This window comes from Pogona vitticeps, chromosome 7 (assembly GCF_051106095.1).
Source record: "Pogona vitticeps strain Pit_001003342236 chromosome 7, PviZW2.1, whole genome shotgun sequence".
Taxonomy (NCBI): Eukaryota; Metazoa; Chordata; class Lepidosauria; order Squamata; family Agamidae; genus Pogona; species Pogona vitticeps.
This window is the reverse complement of record NC_135789.1, coordinates 13,284,952-13,306,554: the sequence shown is the minus strand read 5'-3', so window position 1 is coordinate 13,306,554 and position 21,603 is coordinate 13,284,952. Positions and strand designations below refer to the sequence as shown.

The following is a 21,603-nucleotide window of genomic DNA, read 5'->3' as shown; positions in this document are numbered from 1 at the left end:
ATGGGAGAGATAGTCTCCCGTGAAGACCAAGAGACAGGCGGGTCTCTCTAAAAAGAGGTTGGGGTCAAAAAAAAAAAGGGGGGGGAGGATTTGTAGCCCCAGGGTGAAGAATACATCGTCCCCATCACCGTTGACCTACAAAGCTGGAAGGGCACCTAATGATCATGTACTCCAGCCCCTGCCCAGTACGGGATTCGAACTCCCAACCTCTGGCCCTGCAACTGGAGTCCTCAACCCCTGAGCTCTCCAACACTTTATTAAGGATCCTCATCCTCTTAGACCAGCAGAGCCAGAAGGGACCCTCGAGATCATCCGGTCCAGCCCCTGACAAGGAGGCCCCATGGGGGGATTCAAACTCCCAACCTTGGGCTCTGCAGCCAGAGACCCTCAACCCCCAGAGCCTCGCCAGCAGTTCTCTGCTTCTGGGTAAAACACCCAATGCGTTTTGGCCTCTCGGCCTTCTTCGGGGGTGTGTTTCTGAACAGGCGAATTCGCTCTTTCTCTGCTCACTTGGTCTGCAGCCAGCTCCATTCAACGCATGGACGAGAGAGAGAGACAGAGACAGAGACAGAGACAGAAAGACAGAGAGAGAGAGAGAGAGAGAGAGAGAGAGAGAGAGAGAGAAAGCCACCCAGACAGTCCGAAATGCTCCAAAACAAGTAACCTTATTTTGATTTATTAAGATTAAACAATAACATTGCTCTTATATGCAAACAATCAGGACAGCACGGGTTCAAATCCAGCATGGCCGCTTCCCCACTGCCCCTTCCACCTACCCCCCCCCATAATGACTCTACAGTCATTATTTTTTCAGTGATGATATAGACACAGTAGCCGAGTGCTTTTGCCTTTTGGAGAAACGCCAGGATCCAAGCCAACCTGGGGGGGTCCCCCCAAGACCCAATTCGCCCAGTGGCTGAACCCCACAAAGTTTCGTCAAGGGCCAGGCCCCCACCAACCTTCCGACCCCCTCCTGGCCCTACAAATCTGTAGGAGCTAAGCTTTTCTTAGTGGGGTGAGGAGAGCAGAGCCTCCGAAGCCATTTTTGGGGGGTGGGGCTCGTCGTCCGCATCATCCCAAGAGCCGAAAACTGACCTGCATTTCCTGGAGGCCCGAAGGGAGACCCCTTTGCCTCTTTTATGTGGGTCTGAAGAACCTCCTACCCCACTGCAATGTCTGACAACCCTCCCCAAACCTTTAAAAATAATAATACACTGGAAATGAATTTCTAACCACTTCTACTTTCATTCATGGCATCTGTTCAGCATCTGGGACCCAGCCGGTCACCCACCCTTGCATTAAAACTAAGCAGAACAGAAACCCAGGTGAAGGGAAATCAACAGAGAGAAGGACCCCACCACCTCCTCCCCCTCCCTCTAAGCTGGCCATTAACAACGATGCCTGGCTCAATAACCTCCCCGCCCCCCCATAAGAGAGGAGTCCAGGTGATCAGAAGATACGGGGCCAAACCTTGTTTTCCAAAGACCCCCACCCGCCCAAGAAAAGGCAGCCTTATTCTCGGAAGCCCAGCCCTCCTTTCGAAGGGTGGGGAATGGAGGAGAGAGGAGGCGTTTAGACCGGTGGATGTGGGCAAGGCCCCTGGAGTCCAGGCAACACCAGCTTGCGATGGCAAGACTCACGATATGCAGAAGAACAAACACAGCAGGACCGCAGATGCCGAAAAACGCAGATAATAGCAAACACTATACATGGCATGGTCTCTGGCTCCCTCGAGTGGCTGGTTTTGGTAAACACACCCTGGGAAGACGCCTAAATATGTATTTCTGGGAGCAGACTAAGCGAATCCGTGGATACCGATCCTGTGGATAGGAGGGTCCTACTGGAACCCCTGTGGAAAACAGGGTGTGTGCCACACGGAGTGACTAGGGAGTCTCCTCAAGCCACAAGAAGCCCCATTGACAACCTTAATACTTGGTACAATAAATAATAGCCCAGTTCAAATATTTACGGGGTACACCTATATTAAGTCGGAGTCAAAGCAACATAGGCTGAATTGGAACACGGTTCTTTTTCGGTTCATAAATAAGACATTCGGTTGCGGTTCACGGTTGGAAGTTCGGCCATTCAAAAGGGTCAAGGCGCAAATTAATTTATATATATGTAGGGAAGGGTCGGAACGAATCCTCCGTGGATACCGAAAAATGCGGATGTCTGGAATGCTATACATATGGTCTCTTTCTCCCTCTAGTGGCCTGTTCTGATAAATATACCCTGGAAATACACATTAAATTATACATTTCTGGGTTGTTTAATTTAGTCATTTTAGGCAACGGGTAAGTGAATCAGCAGATATGGATTCTGCGGATAGAGAGGTCCTACAATATACACCATTTCTGTATGTACAACATATGTAATTACATTCTACAGTATAACGGGAAGCCACGAATGAGGGCTACATGAGATCTATCCTGTTTTGTGTGTTGTGTGTGTACACACAATAGCCTGTGCTAAGGCTAAGAGGCAGTCAATGCAAATAACGAAGTTCTATATAATACAGCAATTTTTAAAAAAATTCTACAAACTTACATCTCAGTGCTTTCCAGCCTGGACCGGGGGGGGGGGGAGCAAGATTCCAAGTCTCGGGTTCGAATCTCACACATTTTAAAGGAAAAAATTCTGATCTGCGTCATGTGGAATGGCCGACGATGCTTTGGGTCTTGAGACGCTCTCAGCCTTTATGGCGAAGGACCCTCCTTCTCGTTGAGCCCGCCCCCCCAGCCCGATTCTGAGGCCAGCCCGTGGCCAGGAAGCGCCACCGAAAGTGGACAGGCTGCCCTGTGGTTTCTGAGACTGGTCCACTTTTAGGAAGACACTGGCACTGCATAACTGGAACACGAATCCGTGGGCATCACGGGTGGGCCCAGGCAGATGGACCACGGGTGGAGAATTCCTCCACAGCGATGCCACGGTTCAACAAATGCCACAGACCCAGAGTCAGCGGTGAGGGCAGTGGGGCCGAGACAGAGGGAAATCCCATCCCTCTGCAAAAACGCCCAAACGTTCGGGGGTCCCAGAAAGATGGACCAGTGTTACCTGGCACGAACTTTCGGAATATCACAGAATCATGGGGTTGGAAAAGGGGGCCCCTCTGAGGCATCCAGTCCCACCCCCTGCTCAAGGCAGGGACCCCAGTTTAAGCAGATCAGACCAATGGGGGTCCCATGCTCTCCAGCGTGGGAATGCTCTCCGCCTCCCGAGGTCATGGGGTCCCATCCGTGATATTCAGCCAAAATCTGGCTCCCTGTCACTTGAGCCCATTCTGATGCCTCCTGGACTCTGAGGGTGACGGAGGACAGATTCTGCCCCTCCTCTGTGGGACCCCCTTTTCAAGTCTTTGAAAAGCACTCTCCCCTCCGTCTCCTTACCTCGAGATTTTTCTCATGGACGGCTCTTTCAGGAAAGGGGACCCCTGCTCCCCCCAAAAGACGCATGAAGCTTTTTATCATGCAAAATTATTATTACATTACCACTGTCTTTTTTTCTTCTTCAAGCAACGTACACACCACAAGGCCCATCTTGAGCTTCAACGAACACCGTTTCCCCCTGGTTTCAATATGAATCAGTGCTCGTCAAATAACCGCTCTCTTTTGAAGAGGCAACACACGCCGTTGATGCCGTTCGGTTTCCTGGTAAGCAGCAAGTCCTTGAGAAATCAGGGGAGACAGAAATGGGGCAGGAGCGATTCCTCTCGCCGTGCTGTCCAAAATCCTGGCCCGTCTCTGCATCCCCATCATCCCCCTCGAAAGATGAAATGGAAGACCCCCGTTGCTCAGGGAGTGTGAGGTCTCTGTCTTATCGCCGCACAAAAGGACAGAGAAAATCGCCCCAAACGTTTCACATCAGGGTGGAAGCCAGGCTTTGTTGGCCAACTCAAGATTCTGGAGTTTTTTTCTGATGATAATCAATATATATATATATATATATAATATATATAAAAGGCCTCTCTGCTTTAGACCCAGAGGCCAACAGAAAGAGATTAAACCACACTTAACTACAGGATAAAAGCAAAGCATATCACTTTATGGAAACCACGCTTCTTGTTTTCAACTTGGGCGTATGACGGAGTGACAACTGCCAGCATCGGTTTCATGGAGGTGAACACTGGCAGGGGAGATGCACAAGAAACGCCAGGGGGTGGCATTTGGTGGGTCGGGGCGTTTTTCACGGCGCTAGCTTTCCCCCCTGGTGCTGGCAAGGCCCCCCCCTTCAGCTCAACGCCGGTCGGTCGGGGCCACCGGGCGACTCTGGACCCCCGAGAGGTCCTTCCAGTCCCCAAAGAGTCTCGGACGAGTCTTTTCTTAAAATGAGAAAAGAAGGCAGGAACGAGAGGATGGGATGCCCGAGACGATCAAACGCGGCTCTTCGGTCCTTGCCAGAAAAGTCCCACCGAGGCCGTCAGACATACGTGCCGATCGAATGAGAAACAAGGTGTGTGAGTGTGGGGGGATGATGATGCCACCGAGAACCTAGGAGGCGCGCCGGGGTCTACTCGGCTGGTTGGCCCACCCAGGGGCTTTTAAGGAGTCGGCATGTCAGCCTTACTGAGGGCGATGGCCAGTTCCAGGTCCTCCTGCTCCTGGCGCCGCAAGCGGGCCAGCCTCGCCTGCTCTGCTTTCTCACTCTCCCGCTTGGCCCACGCCAGCTGACGCTCCTCATTGCCAAGCTAAAAAGAAGAAAAGAAGGAACAAAACGGACATTCGGTTAACTGACTGGGGTGTGTGTGTCAAGGAAAAACACCATCAGGAGGCAGAGACATTCAGCCGTCGCCCCCCCCCCCTTTCCACAACTCCTGGAAACGAAGAAAGCACCGCAAGACCCCCCCGTATCCGCCAATTCACCTATCCACAGCCCGGAAAGGTGGAAAGGCAAGGCGGTTGCCAGGGCTTTGTGGCGAAACGGTGTCATGCCGAAGCCCCTCCTGATCACCTCTCTTGAGAACAGAATAGGAACCATAGATCCTTTCTCTCCCCTGCCCTAAAAAAATAAGCCCTGTGAAAGAGTAACGTCCAAACCCCAAAACATGCATTTGGATGCTGAAACAAAGCCGCACCAGCACTCAGATTTGATTTAATATTTTCAGACCGTGGAGAAGTGAGTTATTGGATACTGATCCCGCAGATAGGGGGGACCTAATTCGTTTCCAGGAGTCACGGAGCGGTGTGTGTGTGTGTGTATATGTGTGTTGTGGTGGGAGAGCACAGCCATTCTCTTGGTCTCCAGTTGGCATTGGGTTACCCCCTGCCACCCAGAAGATCGGACCACCGTCTTGTCGGACATGTTTGGATTTGGGGTTCCTGCCCTGAGCGGGGGAGGGCTGGACTGGATGGCCTTACGGGGTCCCCCATCCACAGGACTCAAGGGGCTAGCAGGAGACATCACCTCTGTGTCGCCCCCCGGCGACCCAACATGCCTCGCCTGATGGGCTATGGAAGGGGGCTTCACAGGTGCCCGAAACCCACCCTGTTCCGGCCTCGTCGGCTTTGGCGCCAATTTGAAGATCCCCAAAAGGGAGGAAATCATTCAGGCGAGTGATTTTTCTGTGTCAGGCAAGCAGCCCTCCTCGCTCTCGAAGGGACCCCCAGAGTCGGCAAGTCGGGCGAGAAATCAGGGCGGGTGGCTTCTGCCCAGATCCGAGGGCCCCTCCACTGCCTCTCCCTTCCCTTCAGCCAGGGATCAGCCCTTCATGGAGAAGAAAAAGCTGTTCTGTGTGCAAGGCTCCAAGAAAGGAAAGACTCTGAGCTTGGCATGCCTCCCGTTCGGCTCACAGCCCCTGCCTGGGGGGATAAAATGGAGTGCGGGGGATCCCCAGCATTTTCTGGAGAGCACAAAGCGGGAGGGGTGTGTGTCTGGGGGGCAGCCCTACAGCCCAAATTCCGGCCCTGGACTGTCCTTTCCTCCAGGTGCCGAGTGCGATGGAGGCCAGGGACCAACAACCACAAGTTCCCGGAACGGGGAACTGGTCCGAGAGGCAAAAATAGGTACGATTCATGTAGGAAAGGGAAACACCATCTTCACGCACTTAATTCTCATCGTGAGGTCCCATTTTCTCTGGGAGGCCTCTGGCGCGGGACCGCTCCCCCCCCATGTCACTGCTCCTGCCCTCTGGGTGGATGGAGGACGGATCCTGCCCCTCTCCTCTGCAGGACTGCCTTTCAAGTCTTTGAAAAGCCCTCTCCGGTCTCCTCTGAGTCTTCTTTACTCAAGACTAAACCCTGCCCATTTCTTTCCATCTTTCCTCCGAACGCTTGGGTTTCCAGCCCCCCCCCGATCCTCCTCCTTGCCCTCTTCTGAACTGGCTCCAGTTGGCCCTCCTCCTCCTTCAAGCACGGCGTCCAGAACTGGATCCGGGACCTGAGTGGAGACCTGACCCTGGCTGGGAGTCGTTTGCACAAAAGAGGCATCCGGGAGGCAGAGAAGCTTTAAAAAACCAACTAACAATACTTTCCAGAGGCTGTGATGTTTTCTGGAAAGGATTTCCCGGGGAGGGGGCCCCCGTGCCCCAAAGCGGCAGACAGATCTGGAGACAAAAGGCAGAGCTTTCCCCCCCCCCCGCCAGGAAAGAGGGCAACAGCAGGCAAACAAGCCTCTCTCATAAACGCCATTAGAGACAACCTTCTTTTTATAGATAAATAAGGCCATTGCAAGACAGGAATAGGAATAAACAGCTAGGGCGACCGAGGGAGGGAAGGAGGGTGGGGAAGACAGCACGGGGGATGAAAAGACAGGCGCTGGGATGGAGGAGAGGAAGAAGAGGAGGGGGAACCCAAAACAGGTGGGACACCCCCCCCAGGGGCCAGCCACAGCCGCCCGTAAGCCGCGCAGAAGGAGGGGTCCGGGTTCAGAGAGAAGGAGCTTCACTTACAGAGCTGAAGTCCGCAAACCCCAGGGAAGAGTCTTTAGTAGGTTTACTCGGAGAGGAAGGAGCAAAGAGGTCTCTTCCACTAAACAGATCCCCAAACCCTTTCTGAGTCTGAAACGGGTCACGGTGGCGGTCGGCCCCAAACGGCTGAAATGGATCGGGGGCTGTGGCGAAGTCGGAAGACCCCCCCTGGCCGACGGGAGGGCTCTTACCTGGAAAAGGTGGGAAACGGGGAAGGTCGGGGTGGGGGGAGAATGACAACAGAGGAGAGGAAGAAACAAGAGGAAGAAAGGGGAGCTTAGCAAAAGAGCCAACCCTCCGGCCTGGGGGTGTGCGAAACACCCCCCCCCTGGACCGACCACCAAACTTGCCCCCCCGGCTTGGCTCTTCCCATCCATCCATCCATCCATCCATCCATCCATCCATCCATCCATCCATCCATCCATCCATCCATCCATCCATCCATCCATCCATCCCTTCCTTCCTTATCTATCTATCTATCTATCTATCTATCTATCTATCTATCTATCTATCTATCTATCTATCTATCTATCTATCTATCTATCTGTCTGTCTGTCTGTCTGTCTGTCTGTCTGTCTGTCTGTCTGTCTGTCTGTCTGTCTGTCTGTCTTTCCGAAATATTTTCATCCCGCCTTTCTCCTCCAAAACCCAAAGTCTCTGACATCACTGAGAGACAATATTTAAAGCGAAAACAACACGTTTTGAAAAGTCATCTGGCATCGCTTAAAAGGCCCGACTGAAAGCCGAACACTGAAAGTACAGGAATATTCCAAAAAGCACAAAGGAACTCCAAGACCCCTGGCCAGCTCAAGCAGGAGGAGAAACCCGGTCAAAGAAGAAATGCCAAAGAGTTCATCTACAAATCATACTCGGGTAGCCAACAAGGTGCTGCACGCTTTGAAAAGTTTGGGCAGAAACTGGGGGAAAACTCAAAGAAAGGGTGGCTGAAAGTATTTGCCAAGGATTCAAGGGGGGGAAAGCAACACCTCTCCTCAAGGAAATGCTAAGATTTCTCTGTCTCTCAAGAGGATGATGGAGGGGAGCCAAGGCTGGGAAAAGAGCACGTTGGGGGACCGTCTTTTTAAACGCAGAATTATATTTAATCACTTCGCAGTGCGGCTTCTTTTGGGGGGGGCGTGGGGGGGAAGAAAAAAAAGCAAACTTTTTTCTTCTTCTTTTTTGCTTCTGCTCCATTCCTGGCACCGAAAGCAAAACAGGGCCCCCGGGCTCAGGAAAAAATAAGAAAAAAGAAGAAGAAAAAGAAAGAAAGAAAAAAAAAAACCACAAGAGTTTCAGCAGTTGCCCAAGTGGTGAATACAAACCGCACCAAGGCCTCACTTCAGCAAAATAAAGATGAACAACATGATTTACCGCAGCAAAGGCGGGCTCAGCTCCACCCAGCGTGTGCGCTGGAGCACAGGCAAGACTTGCAAGAGCCGGTCCCGGGGAGTGGGATGGGGGTGAAGCGTCCCCTCGGCACTGGATCCGGGGGGGCTGATTCCCACTTTTGCACCTAGGAAGAGCCGAATGCCTCGGTCGGCACCCGGGGGGGGGGGAAGAGGGATGGCTTTCCTACGGACGCCCCAAGCACAAATTTGTGCACGGCCCCCAAAACCAGCTTTTTAAAACCCGTCACTCTTTTCCTTGTAACCTCTCCTCAGCTGAGACCGGCAGGGGATCTCAGCCTGAGCGACCGTCCTTTCTGCTCGGCGGGACCGGGGCAGCAGCCCCCTCCGTGGGCAAAGCTGGTGGCCTCCTCGCTTCTAGGGCCACCCTGTCACTAACGGCCAGGTCTGACCTTCCCCTTCCGGTTCTCCGGCCGAAGGCGCGCTCCGGGCCTGCAAAAACTCCTCCTGAAAAAAATCGCCTAGAGATCAAAACAGGCTACGACGCTTTGAGACGGACCATTTCCAAACCGTGCACCATTTATTTGCAGGGCAACTGTGTCACCGTAAGCATCTTCCAGCTGCGTCGCTCTCCAGAGATAGCGCACAAAGCGTTAGAGATATTGCCAAAGCTATTTGAGGCTCGAGGCACCGGATGGACCGTTTAGTAGAATTTGGCTTCCCAATTAGATCCATTAACCCCAAAAAAGGACACACGGCTTTCCAACGTATATAGGATTTGGGTTTATGGGTTCACTTATACATGAAGTTCCTTGGGTTCGTTCTCGGTTCCTATTCCTAAAATGTTGATAAAGGAATTTCTGGTCCCGCAACCAGTTCTGGACCCCTTCTGACACTGCGATTCTCTGATTCAAAGAGAACACCAGCAGGGCGGCTGGTTTACGCCTGTATTTTAAGCGCCGCTCTCCCCCTGGGCTTGTTTTCCCACAGAACGGTCAGCTCGGGACATACCCACCCGGAATTAGCCCTCTTCCTCGCTCGGTCCATTTCTAATCCTGCCCTTTCTTAGCTCCCAACGCCATTAAACCTTTTTCAGAGCTGGCGGGTGGACGTCCGTCCCGGCGAACCCCCGGCTGGCCAGGAGAAGGGGCCCACGGCAAAGACGCCACTCAGCGCCAACTCCGCAGGCTGGCACGGGAGGGCCTTCCTCCCACCCGCTGGAGTGCTCCTGGCTTTGGAGGCTCGGAGGGGCCTTTCGCCTGGCTTGAGAACCGTGGCAGCCTTTCTCTGAGCTGCCTCCCTCCTCTCGGGGTGGGGTTTTCTGCTGCGAGGACAGAGAGGAAGGAAACCTGTACCCCCCCCCCCCCCAATAGAGGGGAGAGAAATTAAAAGGAGAAATGAACAAACCAAGCCGAACCAACACAACCCTTTGAGGTCTGAACCTGAAGAAGGGTCCTATGAAATCTGAAAGTTTGCACATGCAACCTTTTGGGAACACGGGCAGGCCTTACAGAGTTGGCATGACGAGAGAGTATCCAAAGGGACCGGCATGCACCCCCCGAGTCACGTGGGCAAACTTAAAGCTTCAACATGGAACTTCTTGACGGTTCAGCCACTGAGAAAAGAGCCACCCGTGGCGTGAGAACGGAGCCCAGGCCCTCACCCAGAAGCGAAGGCGTTAACCACGGAGGCAGAGCAGCCAGATGCCAACTGTGCAAAAGCGGCTTCTTGCCGAAGCAAGGCGCTCCTGGCTGCAAAAGGCCACAAAAATCAACACTGATCGCTGCATAACGTTGTTATAAATTCTAAAACCCCTTGGTGGATCGCTCAAGAGGTTGGGGAGGAGTCACTGGCGGCGGGGCCAGAGGTGGGGAGTTCGAATCCCCCACAGGGCTGGCCTGGATGACCTTGGGGGGTCCCTTCCAGCCCCTGCTGTGCCAAAATGATGATTAAAAATGTCTCTAATGGTTGAGAAGTTTTTCCTGACCTTCAGCCGAAATCTGGCTCCCTATCGCTTGAGCCCATCCTGACGTATCCTGCTCTCTTGGGGGGGGGGGGATCGAGGGTGGATCCTGCCCCTCTTCTTTTTTGAGTCTTTTAAAAGCACTCCCCTGTTTCCCCTCTGTCTTCTTTTCTCAAGGCTCAACCTGCCTAGATCTTTCCATCTTTCCTCCTTGGTTTCCGGTCCCCCTTCGTCGTCCCGGGTGGACGCCCCTCCTCTGAACCGGCTCCACTTGGTCAACCTCTGTCCTTGAGCCCGGCATCTGCACCGGGACCTGGGACTTGAATGGAGGCCCCACCAGGGCCGAACAGCTCTGGGCAGAGCGAGGAAAAGCAGCTTTCCCTCTGCCCAGGCTTCAATGCGTCCTCCATCAGGCGATTTCTCCCCCCCCCCCCCCGGTCGGGAAGGCCCGGGCGTGGCTTTCTCCACCACCGAACGTGCCCAAAATGACATGCGCACCAACACACCAACAGAGAAAAAACCCCGGGATCAGACCTGTGTAGAAGACCATTCCCAGGTTTCCAAAAAAATTGGCATTTGAGGACATTAAATGAGGCAGGGGCACGGGTAGAAAGGGGGGCTCCTTGACAGGGGCTGGACTGGATGACCCCAAGGGTCCCCTTTTCCACCTCTACTGTCCTAAAAGCATTATTCTTTATCAACGGAGAATGGCCACAAGAAGGGTGCTTAACCCGGATGCTTCTGTTTCAAGCAGGGAGCGCTTCTCGGTGGGGATGGGCCCCGAGCCATCCCCGGTTCGTGGAATGAGACCCCTCCCCGGCCAAGGTCACCGGCCTGCTAAAGGTTGCTCCCCGGTGAGGAACCTGAACTCTGTCCCTGGTTACTGGCAAGCAGCACGCCAGGGAGGAAGTGGCTCTGGGTGGGGCCGGTGCAGCCGGTCCCACAATGGTGGTGCCAGGAGCGATGAACTGGTTCACAATCACTGACACCCACACAGAGACTTCCTGTGCTTAGAGAAAAATACCAAAAAGAAAAGAAAAAAAATTTGAAAAAACCCCGGTTCTTCTCTTTTGATGCTCAACAGCTTTTTACCTAGAAGCTACTCTGCGGTGAACGCTGACAGATCCTTAGCAAAGAAGGAGGGTTTTCAATCTGCACTCCCCATAACCGGCCGATCTTTTCTAAGGAAGCCATCTTAACCGATTCGGACAGATCCTGAACGCGAGGAGGGCCGAAAGGGGCCCACCTCTGAAGGTGCTTGCCGGAGGCGCTCTGAAGAGTCCCAGCCGTCCCCTGGCAGGCATCGAACCCCCCCTTTAAGCGCTTCGGTTGTGACTTCTCCTTGTGAGACTGGACACGCAGAGCGGGCGCGACCAAGACCCGGTTGATGTTCACAGCAAAGGGAACCCAAGTCCAGCTCACACACAGAGTTAGAGCCGGCCGGGAAGGGCTTGAGTGACAGGAAGCCAGATTTTGGCCGAAGGTTGGGAAAAAACTTCCTAACGGTTAGAGCCATACGACGACGGGACCTGTGAGGTCGGGAGTGATTCGGCGCTGGAGAAAACTGGACCCACCCACCCCCGGTCGGTCGGATCTGCCTGGATTTGGGTCCCTGTCTTGAACAGGGGGTTGGACTGGATGGCCTTAGGGGTTCCCCCTTCCCAGTCTGTGATCCTATGAAGGCTTAGGTCAGATAAAACAGGTCCACCTTTTCTAGTCTATGATTCCACATAAATCTTTAAAGCTCTGAACGCTTTTGGGACCTGGCTACCCCTCGCCCTCAAAAAGGCCACCGTTCCAAATCTATAAAAACCCTGAGTGGCCTTATAGAACAGATACAGGTTTTAGCCCAAAACCTAAGTACCTGTTCAATCCTGCCGCAGGATGTAGGCTGCTCCTAATACTGCCCTTTTTTGTATCTCTGAGGGTGTGTGGTTTCTGAGACCTGCAGCTGCTTATAAAACGGTGTGAAATTTCTTGATATCGTTCCCAAAGCCCCGATGATGACGGGGGACCCCGGAAGGGCATTTCATCCACAAGCAAGATGTCTTGACAGCCAGGTCTCTGTCCTTGGTTAATTTCCCCCCCTCCCCAATTCTTTAGCTTCTACTCTGGCACCCCCTGGCATTGCAAGGTCAATGATCCGGACCTTCCTCCATTCTATGACTACTCTGTCTGATATGTTCAAGGTGTCTCTCCGCTGGGATCTGCAAATCACACAAGATCTTGACTTCCCCATTTTCTGACCCCCTTCTCTCCCTCACGTTCCCACGGATTTTTGGAAGCTGCCGAGTTCTATTACAATTATAATAATTCACTTATCCCATGTTTCCAAAGAGGGTGTTTCCTCGCAAGTCCCCCCCCCCGAGATGAGGCAGACTTACCACTGGATGGTTTTGGCCTCACGGGCACGCTTTTCTTCGGCGGGAGGGCGGGAGTGTCTGCTTTGCTCTTAAAAGGGTCGTCCGGGAAACCAGAGCCTCCGAAAGAGGAGGAGAACGGATCCGAAGCCGGCGGCTGTGGGAGAAAAGCATCACGTTTTAGTCTGTGACACAAAGAGCTGCGGACAGAGAAACGAGACTCCCAGAGGCTGGGGAAAGTAAACTGTCATTATATATTAACTGTTTTTATCTTGTCTGTTTTCAGCCGCCCAGAGTAGACTATGTCTAGATGGGCGGCATATAAGTGCAATAAATAAATAAATAAAATAAAATAAAATAAAGAGGAGCAAACGAAGCTTCAGTTGTTCATCCAGCTGGACATGGGAAGAAAGCTAGACACAAACCGGGAAGGAGATGAGAAACGCTTTGCTCCGCTTGGAAGCCGGTCTGCCCCTCAACGCTTGCATGGAATGAGGAATCCCAAAGCAGTCAATTCAGCATCACTGAGGGCAATGCGTAGGGTCCCATCATTTTTCATTATGTGGTTTCATTCATTCACTCATTCATTCATTTCATGCATGCATTTTGTTGTTGTTTATTCGCTAAGTCATATCTGACTCTTTGTGACCCCCATAGATCAGAGCCCGCCAGGCCCTCCTGTCTTCCATGGCCTCCCGGAGTTGGGTCAAATTCATGTTGGTCACTTTGACGACCCGGTCCATCATGCGCACGTACAATAGTTCAAAATGGTTTTTTTTTAATCCCATCATTCTCCTTAAAAGGACCCCCAAAAACAGCTTCTGTCATTAAAAAACAACATTTCAAGCTAAAAAGCAGCAAGTCTACCGATACTAAGAAAGGATGAAAAAAAATACGGTGCTAAAAGAAAAAAGAGAAAAGAGAGACCAGTGGGCTGGAGTGCTCAAGGGTCAAGGTCTCGGGCTGTGGGGGCCAGAGGCTGGGAGTTCAAATCCTCACTGGGTCTCCTGACTGGCCTCGGGCAACCCCAGAAAGAAGGGAAGGGGGAGGGAAACCACTTCTATGTGTATCCTCTACCGAGAGAGCAAGGGCCGTCCTCCAGAGGGAACTGGGCCAGCCAATTTAGAGTCCCTCTGAGCCCCGGGTTCGAGACCCAAGTGTAGCGACACATCTGTTTCAGGAGGATAACCACCAAGAAGGCACCCAGACCACTCGGTCCTCACCTCCCTGCTGCCACCTCCAGTTTCCCGAAGGTGCGGGCATGGAGGAAATCAGAAAAGCTGGCTTCCTCTGCCTCATGTTGCCTACCCTTGTGGTTCTCAAAACACCTTGCCCTGCATGTTCAGGAATGGTCAGATCGCTCAGGGGTTTCGGCATCTGGCTGAGGAGCTGGAGGTGGGGGGTTCGAATCCTCCACCTCACGGGGCCTCCCTGACAAAATGCTGGATGGGATGATCTCGAGGGTCCCTTCCCGCTGGGCAAGTCCCCTCATGGATTTGCTTGCTGCGTTCAGTGCTCAGGAACTTATAAGGGACCCAGCCCTTCACTCGCATACGGAAAGGAACGGGTTAAAAGAATTAAGGAAAGCCAGAACCAGGGTGGGGGGCATGAGCAAACGCTGCAGACGAGACCGCAAGGAGAGAATCCTAAATATAAGGAAGAAGGCAGATGTCATCTCGGTTACAAATCCACTGCACCACAATTCAGCTACCCTAAGGAGACAGGGAAGGTAAACCAGGTTGGTCATATATGCCCGATTCGGGTACATTAATGCTGACGCACATCTATAAAACCAGACACTTCGTTCCACGGTTAATCCTTTTTATGCAGAACAAATAACTAAATAATCATAATAAATCTTTTTCAGAGGGTGTGTGTGTTCCATTTTGTTTTGTTTTCTCCCGCCTCGTGGGGACTCAAGATGGGTCAATTAAGGCGTTCAGATGGCTCATTCTTGCAGAAAAGGGTGGCCCTTTCTTTATGGTTATATTTTGATGCCAATCAGCCAGGCGCATGGCCCCACCGGACATCCCATTTAGCATCTGCGGGAAGGAGGCAGGAAAGATCAGATCAGGGCCGGACCGGAAATGGTACACCAGGAACACAAGGCTGCAGGGGGGGAGCTTGTTCCTTTGTGGGCAAAACGAAGCAGCAAATTTTGAATGACGGGAATGGCCGGAAATCAGCTCACCTTCGACATGCGGCTGAAATCGGCAAAGCCTTCGGTGCTGCCACCACTGAAAGCGCTGCTCCCAAAGGCGTCCAGCGTCCCAAACGGATCTGCAACCAAAAGGAAGGATAGCTGTGGCTTTCCGACGGGCTTCCTTTCCGTGCCGGCAGATGCCGAAGCGTCCCAACACACACACACACCCCGCACGGCACGGCTTCTGCTTCTCAGACTTCAGCAGCTGTTATTCCTCTTCTTGCTCTGCCCTTTCCAGTCCCCCCCCCAGGCAGCGGTGGTAGATCCACTGCAATTAGAGTGGGGACCCCCGGATCCATGGGATCGGTATGGGCGGAGTTGCTTCTCCACCATCTGGAAATCTTAATGGTATTAAAAGAAGGAAAAAACCCTAGAAATACACATTTCTAAAGATGAAGTTACAAGAACTGGCCGCCCGAGGGAATCAGTGGATACAGAATCCGTGGATAGGGGGTTCCCAAGGTATTTTACACTTTGGAGGTGGGGGAAGGGCAGATCTATGTCAGGAGAGCCCCTCCGCGTCCTTACCTGGGCCTTTTGAGGAAGAGGCGCTCAGGGACAGGAAAGGATCACTGTGGTCGAAGAAATTCGACTAAAAGCAAAGAGGAGAAGATTACAAAATGCAGTTTTTGTCTTTCCCAGGAGTAAGAAAGAGGATGATGCATAGACACACAAAGGTTCTGCCTTTTAGAGACACACGCGGTCTAGACGCAGCACGCATTCACGTACAGACTACTGCAATCTGCCAGAACAGGAGCCTTCCTTGAAGACTGTCCCAAACCTTCTGCTGGTTCAAAAGGCAGCCCCTTAAAGAGACTAGCACAAACCGGCAGTTCAGCAGCTGGTTCGTTTATGGCAGAAGCCCGGGATTGGATGCGCCCAAGCGCCCTTTCGGCTGGTCAACAAACCGGGATGAGCTGCTGAAGCGAGTTTACCAAGCCTCAAATAAAAGAGAAGCCCAGAGCCCTTTTGCGCCTCCTTACTTTGTTAGGGAGCGTGGAGTTCTGTAGGAAGGGATCTGAAGTGAATGGGTCGCTTTTCTCCGGCTTCTTAAAGAAATCTTCGGGGGCAGATGCCTGGAATGGGTCGCTTTCTTCAAACGGATCCCCTCCGAACGGATCTAACAGGCAGGAGTTGAAGGCGAGAGCTTAACATGGAGGTGGAAATGGTCATGCCTTGCCAAAAAAACCCACAAAAACCATCCATGTATTTACTCGAACTGGCGACTCGAGGGAGCCAGAGACCACATAAGGTACAGCGGGATCCTCATATCCATGGGAGGATCAGTTCCAAGCCCCTCGTGGAGGATGAAAAACGCGGATGATAGCGAACACTATTATAATAGTGAATACTGCACATGGTGCGATCTCAGGCTCCCTCGAGTGGCCAGTTCTGGCAACGTCACCTTTAGAAACACATATTTCTATCATATTCCTTTGAACAATTTTAATATTTTCAAACCGTGCACGAATGAATCCGTGGATATTGATCCCACAGATAGGGGGTACAGTGGACCCTCTACTTACGGAATTAATCCGTATTGAAATGGTGGCTGCAGGTCGAAAAGTCTGTAGGTCGACCTACAATGCATTGAAAACCGATTAATCCTGTAACCGTCCGTTTTTGTTCCATTTTTGTTCCATTTTGGCTTTTTTTTTTCCTGGTCTGTAGGTCGATTCTCTGGCTGCAAGTCGAACCTAAATTTTGCGGCCAGAGAAGTCTGTAACTCGAAAACTCTGTAAGTCGAGCCATCTGTAAGTCGAGGGTCCACTGTACCTACTGTATCATGAATGATACTTCCACAGGTTTTGGCCAGCCCCGTGGAGGCGGGGGTTTGGAACAGATCGGACTGTTCTGTTCTACTGAACTTTTACGTAAAAAATAGTAAGTGGCGCGGAGGGGGGGGAAGAACCTTCGGAGCTTTGAAGAAGCAGCAGCCAAGCGTCGTACCTGAAGCGGCCAAGGGCTGATCAGCGAAAGGGTCGTTCTGGAAAGGATCATCTAGGCCAAGAGGAAAGAGAAGGGTCAACATTGATGGGCCACGAGAGAGAGAGAGAGAGAGAGAGAGAGAGAGAGAGAGAGAGAGAGACGCTCCGGAAGCTGTCACTTACTGCCTTTGAAAGGGTCTGCTCCTTTAAAGGGGTCCTCAGTGTGGAAAGGGTCGGGGGGCATCTCTTGACCATGGCTGCTGAATATCAGGGCCTTGTTCTTGAATGGACCCTCCTGGGGGGAGAAGGGGAAAAAAAGAAAGCAAATCTCTTTCCGAAGCTGTTCCGGGATCCACGCGCCTCGGGAGCTGTCTTGGCCCAAAGCGTGTGGCCAACAAGGATTGGAAAAGGGTAGGGGGGGTGTGACCCCCTGAGAGGTGAGCGTGGCCCACGCCGTCTACCGGGGCCACGCCAGTTCTGGCCCGTTTCCAGATCCACCCCCATGTTCAGTGCTGGGAGTGTAGATTTCCTCCCGCAGACAGCGCGGCGGCTCCTCACCAAAGCCCCGAAGCCACTCCGGTCTTTCTGGGCGCCCCCCCTCGCTGAGATCCGCCAGGTTCGTCATGCTACCCCCGTGGACGCCGTTCAAGGCTTCGTTGTAGAGGTCAAGGCTCTGGCTGGCCTCCACGTGGCTCTCTTGCAACCGGGAGAGTTTGCTCCTTGCCTGGACAAAAGACGGCAAGGACCGCGAGGGGGTTTTATTCCTACCTCTTTTTAAAATTATATTTTTACCCCCACCTTTCTCCTCGAAGAGGATCCAGAGGCGGCTTACGGCATTCAAGAGACACTATTAAAAGCTCAAACTGGGATTCAAAGGTTAAAAAGAATGAATAGCGTTGCATTAAAAAGGCTAAAATCTGAAACAGAGAAAGATACCAAATTGTATAGGATGTATCTCTGAGGAAGAGAGGACGCTGGACCTGAGAGTCACTGGGTATCCAGCGAACAGTTATCTGATAACCAAACTGGTTATCAGAGACGCCTCCATTACCTGGTTGATTTCTTCCTGGGTGGACTTCAAAGATTTGATGATGGTCTCCAGCTGCACTTTCCCAGCCTGGATGCTCTGTTCCAGCTGCGTCTCTTCCTGCTGCAGCCGATTCAGTTCAGTTTTTGCTCGGCCGATATCGTCTTCCTGGGACTTCAGATCCGATTCCTGGGATTCAATCTGCATCTTCAGCGATGTGATCTGGAACAAACACACCGGGGTGGGGGGGTGGGGCAACCCCACGGAGCCATGTAAGCAGTTGGGACTACAAACCCTCAGCTCAGGAGGACCACAGTTCTGATTCCCCCACGGATGCTCAAAACCGCGGATAAAAGCAAACACTATTTTAAGAGCAAACGCTTTACATGGCATGGTCTCTGGCTCCCTCTTGTGACCAGTTCTGGTAACTTCGCCTTTAGAAAGATACGTTTCTAAGGGTTTTCTTTTTAAAAGTTTTTAATACTTTCAGCCCGTGCCTGAGCGAATCTGTGGGTGCTGGTCCTGTGGATACCGGGGTCCTATGTGATATTTTCCATCTCTGAAACCACCCAGCCTTTTTTAACAAGGCATTGCAGACGACAGAGAAACCGTGTTGTGGGATTGGCCCAGGCTTGACCTAGAGGACAGGCATTCTCCCACATCCGCCCTCCCCACCCCTGGAAGAGCGGCAGACCCCCTCCAAGACGGAGCCACTTCCTGGACTCACCACTTGTGTCTCCTCCTGGCATTTCTGCTTCACGTCGCTCAGCATGTCCTTCAGCTTGGCCTTCTGCTGCTCCATCTCATCCAGGCGGTCCTGGGCGTCTTGCTTCTGAGCTTCCAGATCTTGCAAACTGCTGGTCTCCCGGTCGAGGTCGTTCTGCAGCTCCTGCCGGGGCGGAGAGCCACCCACGGGGCGAAAACGGCTCGGTGGCAGGAAGGATGGCCGAGGGCCGGACGCTCCCCTCCTCTCCCTCCGGGCATCGATCAAGGCTGGAAAGGCTCAGCAAAGCCTTTTCAAAAGCCCCCCCCCCCCGGCTTTTTTCCCCTCCTCTACGACAGTGCTGCCCAGCAGGTATTTCTATCATGCCTTTCACAGAATCGTGAATTCGGAAGGAGGCCACCGGGTCTCACCCCCTCCTCGAGGCACGGATCCCCGTAAACTGTTTTTTCAAGGCACTGACTCAAGAGATCTGAGTCCCTTTGCTGCTTGTGCCCCAGGGGCTTCCTCACGCATGACCCCCCCCGCTCCCCCCCCCCCGGTCTCACCTGGACTTCGCTGGTTTTCTGACGGATCGCTCCTTCCCTCTCTCGAATTTCTTGTTCTAACAAATACTTCTCTCTGGAAGGGAAAGCTCTTTCGTGAGAAATAACAGCCCGTCTCAGCCGGTGCCGTCAAACGTGCGGTCTGAGTCCTCTTGCCAGGGTTTGGGGTGGCAGAGATTGGAACAGTAGCCGTTACGCTAATAATCTTAGAAGAGGCAATTCGCAGAAGAACTCAAGTTCCACCACGAATAGGCCAAATGAGGGGTGGGGGGAAGGGACTCCGTTCACTGCATGCAGCAATCGACAATTCACGCGTGGAAGGACAGAAATAAAATTTTCTGCCGAGGTCTGATGTTGGATTTATAGTGAAAAAGAAAAATGGGGGTGGGGGATTGTCCTGTTGAAATGATCTACTACAGAAGGAGTGGATTCAGTATCCACATTCACTTATCCAGGATCTGGAAATATTAAAAATGTTGAAAGAAGCATCCTAGAAATATATATTTCTAAAGATGAAGTCACCAGAACTGGCTACTAGAGGGGATTCTAGTTGTAGCGTTTGCTATGATCCGTGTTTTTCGGCATCACGGGGGCGTGGAACTGTTCCCCTGCAGATACGGGGGGAAAGTTGCCGTAGAGTTGTTACCCAGAAAGACACTGGAGTGCAGCAGCTTAAAGAGGAACACCTGCCGACAAAGCTGGAAGGCCAACAGAAATGGTGATGGTACAGGGCCAGCCGTTGGGGCAGAATCCTGCACAGAGAGATGGCTGTCCGGAGGTAGGCTCTGCATCTCGTGAAGGCCACCCTGATCAAGGCCACATGCCACCACGGCCACGTACCTTTGCAGCTGCGCGATCTCCTGGCTGATATCGTCCAGTTCTTTCACGCCGGTGAATTCCCCCGATCCTACGGAACTGGAGCTGTCCTGTCGAGCAGCCAAAGGGGTCCCAATTAAACCTCCAGGTAAGCCACCTGCAGCCCCTGCTAACCCCATCCCATGTCCAAAATCCAGGAGAAGCAGGGAGGACGGCCGGAGGAAAAGCGAAATTCAGGGAGCGTCGGAGGCAGCGAAACCAGACAGCGGAGCAACAGATGGAGGGGAAAGAGAAAGGGATGAAAAACATGCAAGTCTCACGCCGCAGGGGGATGACAAAACCTGCCATGCTAGGACCAAAACTCTAGGTGATTCTCCTCTGGCCCCGGTGCCTAAAATTCTTTTAAGGCACTCAGGACCAGCCGCAACACAACCTCCCTTTGTGCATCGGGGGGAGCATCGCGTGATCTGGATGTGGGGGGGGGGAGAATATGTTTTGGATGGAGAAAACGCATGGCCATGTAAAGAGGATGCTCCCTTTTACTCACGCGCCGCATTTCTGAAATGGCCATGATCTCGGGTCCTACAGAGGCCAAATAGCCTGAAAGAGTCTGGAGGAGAAAAGGAGGAGAGGAGACACAGCTGAAGCGCCCACGGGGCGGGGGGGGGGGGGAGAAAAAGGATCCCTGAGGGATGGAGAAGGGAGAGACCAAGGATTCCCTCCAGCTCAGCACGGGAGATGCAGGCAAGAAACATCGCTCTCCCCCTCCTAGCGCAACAACCGCTAAGACAGAGGAAGGAAGGAAGGAAGGAAGGAAGGAAGGAAGGAAGGAAGGAAGGAAGGAAGGAAGGAAGGAAGGAAGGAAGGAAGGAAGGAAGGATGGATGGATGGATGGAAGGAAGGAAGGAAGGAAGGAAGGAAGGAAAAGATAAGGAAGGAAGGAAAGGGTTTTGCCAGATTTTTTCCCCTAGAACAGCTACACTGGGGGTCTTGGCACTCCCCATTCCAGCTCTTGCTGCAGCTCGAAACGGCCCTTTGCCAAGCCGAACCGGGAGCGCGAGCCTTCAGGGACAGGCGCCCGGCTTCCGAGAGGAGGCACAAGGGGGCTCACCTGGACCGGGGTGGTCCTTTCCGCCGGGGGAATCATGTCCGGGAGCAGCACTTGGGGCGGATCGACCCCCTTGCTGACCTTCTGCTGAATGAGGTGCATGGCCAGAGCAAACTGGTCCTTGTTGAGCTTCCCCGTTTGCCTCGTGTCGGCCAGCGCCCTGCGAGAGAGAGGAGCCGTGAAGGAGGGCCTCCCTTGGACGGGATGCCCCGTGGGGAACTGGAGCGAGAGAGATCGCACCGGCACCAGAAAGGCTCCAAGGCTGGATCAGACCCCAAGCTTCTCTGGTACGGCATTCGCGTTGTGCCAGGCCCCACCTGTTGCCCCCAAAAGCAGGATACCAGAGCAAAAGATCCCACCGATGGCCCGAACCCCCACCAACTTATCCAACCCCCTTATAAAGCCCTCCCCGCTGGCAGCTGCCGTAAGACCTGGTGGCAGTGAATTCCACAGGCCCCCGTGGGGGCAGAAAAGGCCGGAGGGGAGCGAGATTTCCCTACCAGATGTGGGCTAAGACATTCTGGGAGAGCCCCGAGTGCATAAATATGTCCTTGACTTCCAGGCCGCTCACAAAGCCGTCCATGTCGAGATCCGTTTTCAGGAAAATCTCGTCGTAGCGCGCCTTGTCCCCAAGGGGGACCACCCAGTTGGCCGAGGGCTGAAATGACACCGCAGGCTCACGGAG

At 53.0% G+C, this 21,603-nt stretch overlaps 1 protein-coding gene across 1 annotated transcript in view; it reads right to left on the bottom strand.

The window, feature by feature from the left end:
- Positions 1 to 2,250: 2,250 nt before the first annotated feature.
- EPS15L1 (epidermal growth factor receptor pathway substrate 15 like 1) overlaps positions 2,251 to 21,603 on the bottom strand; it is a 30,414-nt gene continuing 11,061 nt past the window's right edge. Inside the window, 16 exon segments of the mRNA XM_078379032.1 lie at positions 2,251 to 4,684; positions 6,884 to 7,092; positions 12,595 to 12,727; positions 14,762 to 14,850; positions 15,302 to 15,365; positions 15,757 to 15,893; positions 16,724 to 16,774; positions 16,885 to 16,996; positions 17,260 to 17,298; positions 17,300 to 17,425; positions 17,753 to 17,950; positions 18,456 to 18,617; positions 18,998 to 19,070; positions 19,835 to 19,920; positions 20,922 to 21,078; positions 21,419 to 21,576. Of these exon segments, the coding sequence (XP_078235158.1) occupies positions 4,538 to 4,684; positions 6,884 to 7,092; positions 12,595 to 12,727; positions 14,762 to 14,850; positions 15,302 to 15,365; positions 15,757 to 15,893; positions 16,724 to 16,774; positions 16,885 to 16,996; positions 17,260 to 17,298; positions 17,300 to 17,425; positions 17,753 to 17,950; positions 18,456 to 18,617; positions 18,998 to 19,070; positions 19,835 to 19,920; positions 20,922 to 21,078; positions 21,419 to 21,576 (1,941 nt within the window). The 3' untranslated portion in view covers positions 2,251 to 4,537.